Source organism: Littorina saxatilis, linkage group LG5 (genome assembly GCF_037325665.1).
Source record: "Littorina saxatilis isolate snail1 linkage group LG5, US_GU_Lsax_2.0, whole genome shotgun sequence".
NCBI lineage: Eukaryota > Metazoa > Mollusca > Gastropoda > Littorinimorpha > Littorinidae > Littorina > Littorina saxatilis.
In genome coordinates, this window is record NC_090249.1 from 40353153 (window position 1) to 40365446 (window position 12294).

The 12294-nt window shown below is 43.1% G+C and overlaps 1 protein-coding gene across 2 annotated transcripts in view; it reads left to right on the forward strand.

Moving 5' to 3' along the window:
- LOC138967119 (radial spoke head 10 homolog B-like) overlaps window positions 1-12294 on the forward strand; it is a 54514-nt gene that overhangs the window by 8310 nt on the left and 33910 nt on the right. The window contains exons 8-16 of one of the 2 annotated variants that reach the window (XM_070339599.1): window positions 183-324; window positions 1718-1836; window positions 2449-2641; window positions 4066-4177; window positions 5924-6003; window positions 6950-7098; window positions 7565-7675; window positions 9102-9263; window positions 10338-10352. In XM_070339599.1, the coding sequence (XP_070195700.1) occupies window positions 183-324; window positions 1718-1836; window positions 2449-2641; window positions 4066-4177; window positions 5924-6003; window positions 6950-7098; window positions 7565-7675; window positions 9102-9263; window positions 10338-10352 (1083 nt within the window). The remainder of the gene's footprint in view (window positions 1-182; window positions 325-1717; window positions 1837-2448; window positions 2642-4065; window positions 4178-5923; window positions 6004-6949; window positions 7099-7564; window positions 7676-9101; window positions 9264-10337; window positions 10353-12294) is intronic. The other variant, XM_070339601.1, reaches the window with a different exon arrangement.

Genomic DNA, 12294 nt, shown 5'->3' on the forward strand with positions numbered 1-12294 from the left:
GTGTGGGATGTGAAGGTGGAGGGTGGGAATTTGAGATATTGGAGTTGTGTGGTTGACATTTGACATGTGTTTCATTGGTGCTTTTGTGTATTTACATTGGCCTGTATACGTTTTTAGACATGCACAGAATTGTTATGACTCTTTCTGTGGTGAAAAATGCTTCTGTGTTGTCTTTTCTTCAGGGGAAGTTCATGTTCAAGAATGGGCGAGTTTATGAGGGAATGTTTGAACATGACCACATTGTGGAGTACCCCGACTTCTCCATGGACGGATCCACAACCCCTGACCTTTCAGGCATCAGAACCAGAACCCCCCTACCATCAGGTGTGCACCATTGTTTTGTCTTGCGTGAGCAAATTATTTACAAGATGCATTCGGTCATTATATAGAGGTTATAAAAAGAAAATTTGGAGAGAAAAAAAAACATGGTCTTAAAAGGGAGGAAACGAGGGTTCTGGTACACACTCCACGAAAATAATGTAGAAGAGTGTGCTGAAGTAACAGCAGCTAGTCTTGGATGAACAGTTATCTGCATGTTTGACACTCTGGAATTCTCATTGAATTCATTTGATAAGTGATCCTGCTTTTTACATTTAGTCAAGTTTTCACTAAATGTTTTAACATAGAGGGGGGAATCGAGACGAGGGTCGTGGTGTATGTGTGTGTGTGTGTCTGTCTGTCTGTGTGTGTGTGTGTGTAGAGCGATTCAGACTAAACTACTGGACCGATCTTTATGAAATTTGACATGAGAGTTCCTGGGAATGATATCCCCGGACATTTTTTCGATAAATGTCTTTAATGACGTCATATCCGGCATTTTGTAAAAGTTGAGGCGGCACTGTCACACCCTCATTTTTCAATCAAATTGATTGAAATTCTGGAAAAGCAATCTTCGACGAAGGCCAGACTTTGGTATTGCATTTCAGCTTGGAGGCTTAAAATTTAATTTATGACTTTGGTCATTAAAAATCTGAAAATTGTAATTAAAATTATTTTTTTATAAAACAATCCAAAAATACGTTTATCGTATTCTTCATCATTTTCTGATTCCAAAAACATATAATTATGTTATATTCGGATTAAAAACAAGCTCTGAAAATTAAAAATATAAAAATTATGATTAAAATTAAATTTCCGAAATCGATTTAAAAACAATTTCATTTTATTCCTTGTCCGTTCCTGATTCCAAAAACATATAGATATGATATGTTTCGATTAAAAACACGTTCAGAGAGTTAAAAAGAATAGAGATATAGAAAAGCGGGCTATCCTCCTCAGCGCAACCGCTACCGCGCTTTTCTGTATTGTTAATTTCACTGCCTTTGCCACGAGTAGTGGACAGACGATGCTACGAGTGTACGGTCTTGCGGAAAAAATGCAAGGCGTTCAGTTTCATTCTGTGAGTTCGACTGAGCTTGACTAAATGTTGTATTTTCGCCTTACGCGACTTGTTAGTATTGTAAAGAGTTAAGGTTGACTTGGGAAGCACAGCCCAGCCCAGCAAATTTGATTGTTTCCTCGCATGGAAAAATACTAGGACAAGGGGGAGAAGTGTTGCTTTGATGCCTTAACAGTTTCTTGTAACACAGGTGTTGTCTCCCTTCCTTTACTTTTCGTCGCTCGTCCGTCTTTCTTATCTAGCCTTTCTTCAGTGTCATGCAGTAGTATGATTCGTTTGCTAAACATGGTTTCTTTTTCTTTTTTTATGTGCATCCAGACATTGCGTCTATTCACAGCAATGAGAGTCGCAACACCGTTAGTCCAAACTTCCAACTTGAGATTGACAGTCTGCTGAACGAGTTCCCTGAGGCTGATCGAGATGAGGAGTCCAATCAGGTAACTTTAATTGTGTATCAACTGAGTTCTGATGAAAAGTTTCTTCCAATATAGGATTAGAAAGCTAGACCAAGTCTCTCCACTGCTGCTGTGTTTTTCTGTACTTAGAATGACTGTGTGATGCTAGACATTTTAAAGGTAATAGCAGGTTTTGCTTTCTGTTCCTGTCTTTTATTTGCTTTTTGAACATCACTGTGCTGTGGCCTTTTGAATGTTTGTGTGTTAAATTCATAACTGAGCTGGTAAAGTAATAATTGTTGCGTATAAACTATAGCCTAGAAGAAAGCTGAAAGGAAGCGAGTATAATGTCCCTCAAAAGGGTGTGTGTGCGCGCGTGCGTCCATGCATGCTTTTTAGATTTTTCACTTACGGATGATGTCATTGATCCTGTGTTCTAATGCGTTTTCATTATATAACTAGTCAAAGGCATTAAAAATGTCTTCATGTCATACTTACTTACTTGTACTTGTGCGACATTGTAGGTTTATAGAAAACCTGTTCGCCGATCTTGGTATGAAAAATAAGCTGCTGTCCGTGGGCTCTAGCATAGGCAGCTTGGGATGGAAAGTTACTAGCAGGACAAAAGTAAATCTGAATGTTATTGCACTCCAGGTGATGTATGTGATAACACGCCACATCAGCAGCCTGCGAAAGATCTACAACTTCTACAGCCAGCTGGGGTATGAGGAAAGTCCCGACAACACCTTCACCATGACTCGCATGCAGTTCTGGCGCTTTGTCAAAGACTGCCGCTTTCACCACAGTGAGGTCACGCTCACTGAGATGGACCGTTTCATCGGCAAATGTAAGTTTGGTGTTCTTGTTACTGCCACTGTCACTGATTCTGTTGTTGTTTGTCATTGTGCTAGTTATTTACAAAAAATTTAAACTTGCTGCAGCGTCATGTCATTTACACATTGACGTCATCATGATATTTTGGCGTGACTCATTTTATACAGCTTATCAGTAGAAGGCCAAAACTGATTATTTTTGTTTTTAAATAGTGTTTATATTTGTACCTGGTATGGATAGAAAGATAAAAGAATGTTAAATCATGTGTTGTCTGTCGTATTTTAGAGAATACTTCTCATTGAGAAAGATTTACCGTATTTGACGGACTACAAGCCGCGACTTTAAAAAAAAAAATCGCATTGCGGCTTATAAAAAGATGCAGCTAAAACGTTATCTAAACTTGAATAGCATTCACCAAATGGAAGTCGCCGCGGATTTTCATTTCACTCGATTACCGGTACTTTATTAGCTCTCGATCTACTCAAGACTCGGCGCTTTTCTCTTTTTTGTCGAGAATCTTCGTTTGTCAACAAGTCGTCGTGACAAGATAGCATACAGAGAAACACCGGATGTATCAGGATCTCGCACGCGCGAGATTTAGTTTTTTTGTGTCTTGCGATAGTTGGAGGCGTGAGAGTCGCCATGTTGTGTTTTCGTCTGCTCGAAATGTGCGCAAAAGTCGTAAATCATCCTCAAAAAAGCTTATTCCGGGCGGGACTACATGTGTGTACGTGTTGGTTACAAATTGTGTGTGTGTGTGATATTTTTCTTCAAACTTTTTCACTTTTCTTCTTTGTTTCACTTGTTTATTCTCGGAGCCGATTTCGCCAAATACCGTACTTTCGTTTGCCTGGTTGTTTTGATTGATTGACAGTACGATCTGATTATATTTTTTTTGACGGCGGCTAATATAGTGACGCGGCCTATACGTGGCTCGTCCCATTTTTTTTTTTAAAGTCGGGGGTGCGGCTTATAAAACGGTGCGTCTTGTAATCCGTCAAATACGGTACTTGGTCTAAAGCACAAAAACCTCAAAATCGCCAAGAATCGAGTAACGCCAAAATAACAGGACAACGACGACATGCAAGTCTCTTTGTGGAACAGTTTGCGGCACTGAAGTCTCCAAACTTGCTTAAGTTGTTGTGACACATTTGCTTGGTAGAGGTAATAGATTTATGACATTTTAAAAAATGCTGAAAACCCAACTGCAATGAGTTTTCTGTTTTCTGGGGTTTTGGCAAAGGAGAGAATTACAAATTAAGCTTGCCTAGTGCAATTCAGGAAAATGTTCTAGGTTGAAATACAGTTGTGGTGGAATGGATGAGCATTGGTTCCCTTTTTATTTGAAGTGTTAAATGTGTGTGTGTGTGTGTGTGTGTGTGTGTGTGTGTGTGTGTGTGTGTGTGTGTGTGTGTGTGTGTGTGTGTGTGTGTGCAGGCTTCAACCGCGCCAACTATGAGCTTCACAACCCCTATGAACGCATTCTTCAGCGCCAGTTTGTCAACTACCTGGTTATCCTTGCCTTTCAGATTCACAAAGAACGCTTTGAGTAAATATCTTGGTATACTTTTGTGTTAGATGTGTGGGTGTGCATGTGAACTCTTTTACTTATGTGAGTGTGTTTACATATGTCAGTGTTTATGCATGAATGTGCAGTGTGTATGTATGTGTACTTGTGTCTGTCCGTCTTTGTCTGTCTGTCAGTGTCAGTCAGTGTCTGCCATTCTGTTTGTCGATCTGTCAAATGTTCTATATGTGTTGCTGCATCTGATTTTCTGTGTATATGAGTGTGGCTGATGGGGTCTATGTCGACCAAAAGAGTGGGATTCCCTGTAGGTAGAGTTTCTGTAGAGGGATTCCCTGCATACAGGGAATCCCACAGGTTGGAGTTTTTCAATAAAACTTGCAAACCATACTCGAATTTCTAAGAATTATCAAAAAAGATCGAAAAACATCAATTTCTACCGATGTCGCTAAGCATCACGTGACTTTTAGCGATATCAGCGAAACACTTCAGGAACTAGACCCTGTGGGATTCCCTGTATACAGGAAATCCCCCTACAGGAACTCCACCTCAGGGCCGGACCAAATGAGTTGTAAGGGGGGGGTTCCTCCTTTTTTTGGGGGGCAAATCAGCGAAGTGGCGAAGCCACAAGCGCGCGCCTGCAAACTTCCGCGCGCGAACTAGGGGGGCCCGGGGGCATGCTCCCCCGGAAAATTTTTGAAAAACGGTTAAAATCTGTGCAATCTGGTGCATTCTGGGCCTTGTTTTGAGGGTTAAGAGCAGCATTGTTTTGGTGCTAAAACTAGTAAAAAACAACAACACTCAAAGCAAGGTACATGCTTTTTCCAGGGGTGGGGTTCCGGAACCCCTGGAATCCCCCCCTGGGTCCGGCCCTGCACCTACAGGGAATCCCAATCTTTTGGTCGACATAGACCCCATCAGCATGAGTGTGTGTGTGTGTGTGTGTGTGTTGTGTGTGTGTGTGTGTGTTGTGTGTGTGTGTTTTGTGTGTGTGTGTTGTGTGTGTGTGTGTGTCTGTGTGTGTGTGTGTGTGTGCATGTGTGTGTGTGTGTTTTGTGTGTGTGTGTATTGTGTGTGTGTGTATTGTGTCCTTGTGACATGGGTAGGTGGCCATCTTTTGTGCAGAGTGAGTGTCAAGGTCAGCCTTGTGTTATGAACTTTAACATGGATCAGAAAAAAAAGTAAATTGGCTGACCTGACAATGCCCTGACATAACTTTGGAATTAACATTGATATATATGTGACAGCTAGGGCGACTACGTACTGCGTCACCCTTCACAACAGACTCCACAGTTGTCGGCCGTGGAAGAGCGCGAGTTCTGTTTGTGATAGGGTCTGGCTGCTGCCATCTCCTTGTATGTTATGGGAAACCTTTGTGTACCCATAACAGTTTTTATTATAGGGTTAAGAAATGATAGCTCTGATACTCTCAATCCTGTTTGACTGGGCTTTGCCTCCAAAGGTGATTGTTGTGTTCCGACACTCGGTTACATGTACATCACAGTTAGTCAGCTTCAAAAAGGTATGATATATCTTCATACCTTTGATAGCAGTAAAAGCAAATTTAATGCATGATAATGCTGTTTTCCAAAGTGGAACATTGGTTTAGTGAGAAAACTTAGATGCACAAACATTCGGTATGATTCTAGCTAGGTTTGGTTTATGTGTGGATTGTTGTGTTTTTCTCATTCAGAAATAGTACATCTTTTCCAGTTGTGGTTGGCTGAATTCTGATTTGACATGAATGCCTTTCCTTTTTCGTCATTGCAGAGACAGTGGGCCAATTTTAGCCAAGTGCATGAATGCGTTGGTAACAGAGAACATTATGCGCTATGCCTGCAATGTCAAAGGTCAGCGCTAATTTGATACAACTAATTTAGTGACTACTTCATCACATGAATTTTTTTTTTTAATTAACAGTTTAACCCCTTCACTGCCACAGTATAACAGCATTTTGGTATTGCTGTGCGCCAGGGCAAATTTCGCTTTCTTCGGTAGGTTCACTAATCTGTTCACTGCTCAATCATTTATTGAGATATCTCTTAGATCTTTGGCATGTGGCTTGTTTACACCCTTGGCTAATATGTGATAACATGATCATTGGACTTTGTTTGTGATTGTTATTGTAAAAATCGATATAATGACCATTTTTGTCAAAAATTACAGTTTCCAAACTTTCACACACTCACTGCAGCACGTAAAACCGCAGAAAACACAGCTAAAACTGGTGTCAAACATCAGGTACTCACATTACAGCCCATAACAGTATTCTTCTGTGTGGTAATCCATAAATCACTTCTTGTAGAGCTTCCAGAACACTGTATCATTTGAAAACAGGTCTACGAGTTGATGTCCGACTTTCGGCCGCCATTTTGAATCTTATAGATCGGAAAAAAACTTCTAATAATGTTTTTACCATGTAGTACTAACTTATCTGAACGGTCAATGGGAAAGAACTGTGTTTAAACCCCTACAAGAAGTTGGACAGTGGTTACCTCCCATTTAGTTTTCACAAATGTCCTGAAAAGTGCTGATGTAAATGCCACGTACCTAGTACGTGTATGGGCGTATGACAAACCAAACATGACCACGTACCTAGGACGTGCTGGGCAGTGAAGGGGTTAAGAATGAAGGATTGAGTGTTAAAATGGAGGTACATTTACAGACTTTATTACAGAAGATATTTGATAAAAGGGGGGTTTAAAAAGGGAGACAAAAATAAACAGTGCGTCTTAAATGGGGGTTCCACTGTGTATTTCCTCTCACAGCTTTCATAGTGGTGTATGGTATTTCCAGGCAACTTCTACCATGAGACACGGCGAGCTGTCAACGGATTGGTGTACATGGACCAGAGTTATGAAATCTTTCAAGCTTTGTCCAAGCCCAGAAAGTGTGCACCCAAGGAGCCTGCCTTCAAGATGAGGGAGTTCCTCTTCCTGCTCAAGGTAGATTGTCAATGCAGGGATTGTGGATAACTATAATTACAAAGACACACAAAAAGACCTATGTAGACAGACGGAGAAATACAGAGATACATGCACATTTACTTGCATGCTTGTACACACACACACAGTTATGCAGGAGAGGAAGCATGCATGATAGACAAGCTGAGACACGCACGCACGCACGCACGCACGCACGCACGCACGCACGCACGCACGCACGCACGCACGCACGCACGCACGCACGCACGCACGCACGCACGCACACACGCACACACACACACACACACACACACACACACACACACACACACACACTGTAACACACCAAGATATAGCAACTGTATGGATGCAGGGCAGTTTTTGCTTGTGTAACACATCAAGAGGTGCTGGTGACTACCCCATCTATACTTTTAATTAATGTCTCATGAAGTGCACTTAGTTTTTCCGCCCTGTTGTCTGTGCACAGGATCTCAAGCTGGTCAACAAAGACCTGACACCGCAGTGTATCATCGGCGTCCTGAGCAAGGATGACCCAGCTGTGGCTGATGGGGAGGGCTGTTACAACATGGAGCTGGAGGTCAGTGCCTTGTGGTATCTAGCTGACAGATTGACTGGCATAGACAAGAGATCTGATAAACAAAGGGAAGTCAGCGCTCTAAATGCTTACGACATATGTGATAGAGTAAGTGAGAGTTATTCGGAACCATTCTCCTGGCACCTGAGAGAATAAGAATAATCATAATGAGGATGGAAGTCGCTTGTTCATTTCAATGCGTGTTATTCTCTCAGGTGCCAGGAGAATGGTTCCGAATAACTCTCACTTACTCTATTACACATGTTGTATGCATTTAGAGTGCTTACTTCCCTTTGTTTATCAGATCTCGAAACAGCGCTCTGCCTAATTCGTTTAAAATTATCATAAACAACGTTTTTGCTCAAACTCTTTGTTTGCTGAGGGATGTGGGGTGGCAGAGTAATGGAAGGGCGCTGGTGCTGTGCGACGCTTAGTTTTCGAGATAGGTGTGACTGACGAAGAACAGGACGTCACATTCCAAATAAACACGACTATGTTGCAGGTGGAAGCCGCTGGGATTGCATTTCTTCGGGAGGTTTCCGCAAAAATAGATATTACACGATTTGCGCGAAACAGTTGAGAAGCAGACGATCTCTGAGATCTCTGTTCGTCTCGTGATAACGTTATTTTGTATGATAACGATTCACTTGCAAACTAAAGTATACAATTTGGTGTGTCAGTGGTAAATGTAAATAGAAATGTGTAATACAGACAAAGCAAACAAATGAACGTGTTTTTCTTGTGAAAATGTTGCGTTGTGCGGGTGTTTGGGTGGCCACGTGATGTACACAAAGCAAAGTGTGGGACTGACTCTGCTCTGTGCTGTAACACTGGCAAGTTCAAAACACGAGAAAAACGATTTCATTATGCGGGCAGCCACGGGGGATGTATGTATTTTTCAAATGGTTGTAAAATAAGTCTTGTATTTATCACCGTACTCAGGCCCTGTTCTTTTTTTCGTCACACCTAAAACCGTTATTTCTTGTGAGCGACGCAGCATTAGAACTGCAGTGCCTTACTTAATTACAGGCACGCTCATCAGAGCATAATATTATACAGCATGAGTCAAAGCAAAAATCATGTGTATGCAAGTGTAACATTTCATTGTCTAAATGTGGTCTGGTTAGTGATTGTTTGAGCAGGTTGTTGTATGTTTTGTGTTGAGTACTAGATATAGCTGTGTCCGAAGCTTGTCCTTAATTGCAGCATTTCAATGTATTTTGGATTGGAATTCCACAGTTATCTCACAAGTGAATTTCCTTACAACCTGCTGGCTAACTTAGACTAGGACTTGTTCACATTTAAAATCTCACTCTGCTGTTGTTGCAGTTTAAGCTCTCTTTTTTTCCTTCTTAAAGAAAAGTTAATGTCAAGTATTGCTTCATGGAAGAAAGAAATGTCAAGATGGAGTTTTGCAATTCTTTCACAGATGACCTTCCTGGAGTTCTTTGAGGGCCTGATTGGCTGTGCCCAGATCTTTGCCACGGATGCTGTTGTTAAAGACCCCACCACTCCTCGCCCCTCCACTGTGCTCACTCAGGCCGCCTCGGTCTACTCCATGCCTGCATTGCCCTCACGCGTCCCCAGTCAGGTATGACAACAATATACACATCTTCTCTGTCTTCCATTCCTCTGGAGCACATGCACACATGTCTGCATATGCGCTAACAGGCACGCATGCATGCACGAATGCAGGCATATACACACACACACATACACACACACACACACACACACACACACACACACACACACACACACACACACACACACACACCGTGTGATGCAATAAATGATGGCCATACATGTATGTCACACGCTTTCCTTCTTTGCCACTACTAAAGCAAACGTGTGCAAGATTGTATGTTACACGCTTTGGAGCATGTGCAAGAACGGATTCAAACTCGAAATCGTCCCTCCAAAAGCCCCAAAATGCACACACGACTTTTATTTCTCCTGCTGTTGTCGTGTCTTCTCTTTACAAATTCTTCAACGCTGAGAATACTGAAAACGGCATCCCAGACTACAGTACTGTTTCCATACGCGAGTTTAGCTTCCCTTGGAAAGTGGCTCGCTCAGGAGGCCTGTTAGTCTGAAACTAGAAGGACAGAGTTCTGAACATAGATGACAAAGACCCCGGAAAGAACAAACATTTCGCGGATGCAGACACAGAAAGACGTCATGAAGAATGGAATGCTTCAAAAGATACAGACTGTGACGATGATTGTGACGTCATTCACATATACCGAGACGTCATTCATAGTTGTTCGTTCACTTTCGTCAAAAAGTAGATCTCTCCACAATGGCTGCTCCTGTGTTTAGGTTTATCAAGCGTGAGTACGCAAAACGTGTTTGTTCTCTCCTCTGTTGAAGCTGTGAGACATAATCGCCATTACGAGCTAGTCGTGTGACAGAGAGTGTTCTTGCACACTCGACTGCTGCTGTTTCACTCCGGCTAAAGCCGTCGTGAAACATCTACAGTCTCGTGTGCAAGAAAACTCTCTGTCACACGACTAGCTCGTAATAGCGGGTAATGTCTAATCCTCCACAGCACCCATGTGATGTACACAAAAATGCAACCTGTACTTCTTGCTTTTTTTCTACACTATCATTTCTCTTCTTGAAATGTTTCTTTTGAGCTTATTATTTTATGCTCTTTTTTCAGGTTCATGGTCACAAGGTGACTACAGAGTTCTTTATGCCGTTGTTTTTGTTAGATTTGAGGCTTAGCTGCTAGTGTCTGTGTTGACATTTTTTTCTGGTTTTTTTTTCCTCTTGAGGTTAGCTTTAAGGTGTGCATTCTTATTTCAAGTGTCAAGGTAACAGTGAAACTGAATGGTTATGAATTTGTATTAAATTACATATCTTATCCCAATTCACATATAGCAATTTACTTCAGTGTAGTGCTAGAACGCTGAAACTACGCTCCACGCTGGTAGGGGGCAGTAACCCTACAAATAGAACGGCCTTGAACAGTCACATGACCATCTCTGACCAATGGTTACTCTCTACATGCATTGCGCATGCGCACTCTCGCCGCCATGTTCTTCATTCTACTCTTCAGCGATAGCCTCTACGGACGTGTTTGGATTACGCTCGGGCTATTTTGTTAGCCCTCTGCTTCTTCGGCAGACTACACCTTGGTTTCGTTTGTATCTAAGCCTCTAGCTGAGATTGGGTGAGAATTTTCCATTTCTTTTGTTGTATTTGCCTTCGTTTGCCACGAGTTAGTCTTTGTTTACTTTCGTCTGCAAGACTAACGCCAGTATGGCGGACAGTGGGAAGAAGAAACCCAGCTCTAGACAGGTAGCCAGTACAGAGTCTCCGTCTAAGAAAGCGGCTAAGAAGCCCAAGGGTTCTAAACCTACAGTTACGGTGTTCGAGCCAGTTTCTCAGAATACTTTCACGATAGAAATTGACAATCCTAAGAGTCCGATAATGTCGGCGCTGAAGCAAGAATGCAAGACAGCGCCGGTTAAGGCTAGCATATCATCGGAGAAGGAAGATTTGTCAGCAATGTTTGCAACGTTTAGCGATCAAATGAAGTGCATGTTTTCGTCAGAATTACGCTCGGCGAGCGAACATTTGCTCCAGGCAAGAACGGTGGCCGATAGCTCTCGGTCGAGGGTTAAGGCAGCGCCGTCAGCCACTGTTACGTCGGCCGACGTTCACGCTGAACAACATTCCGGTGAAGACGGAAAGAGTTTCCCTCACCATGCCTCCACTTCCGGATTCAGCAGCTACTCTAAAGGTATTGTGACTGTCCCACAGGGAGATACGCACGGGCGTTCCCTACTTCCGCCCGGCGCCGGGCAGGAAGCCGTGATAAGACAGGGGGCCTGCTCGCATCGTGACTTGCAGTCGTTTGTACTTGGATCAGAGGACACGCAAGTGCCGGTTTGCTATACGGATGCAACATCGGTACAGCGGTCCAAACTTTCGCCACGGGAGCGCGAAGTTGTTGAGAGACAGGGGACTTGCTCGCATCGCGACTTGCAATCGTCAGTACTCTCGACGGAAGATACGCGAAGGCTGGTCTGCTCAGCAGTCCCTGCACAGCGGTCTTCCCTTCCGCCCAGGGGGCAGGAAGTTGTTGTAAGGCAGGAGACTTGCTCACATCATGACTTGCAGGCGCCTGTACTTACAACAGGAGACAAGCAAGTGCCGGTTTGCTCAACGAAAGCATCCCCAGCACAGCTCTCCACACTTCCGCCCAGGGGGCAGGAAGTTCTCTCCAGGGAGGATACGAGTAGGGGACATGCTTCATACAGTACCTCTCTTCCGGATGACACTGCCTAAGACTATGACAGTCAATATGGCGGTGCATTTCCGGCAGGCACTTCCGTGCCGGAAGGAGAAGCGGAATACGGGACTTCCCTTTCTGAGGAAGATCCTAATTTCCGGCTGCCAGACAAGCTTCACAATGCAGTGGCGTTGGCGGCACAGGTAGCTTCACGATACTTTGAGGAAGGAGTGGTGGCAACAACAAGCTTGTCTGCACCACCACCTTCTGCTGTCAGAGATTTTCGCGCATCACAGGGAGATAAACAAACTTTTAGGTTTCGTGAATCTCCCTCAGTGGCGTATGAGATGTCTAAGATTTTGGCTACGAATTCCCGGTC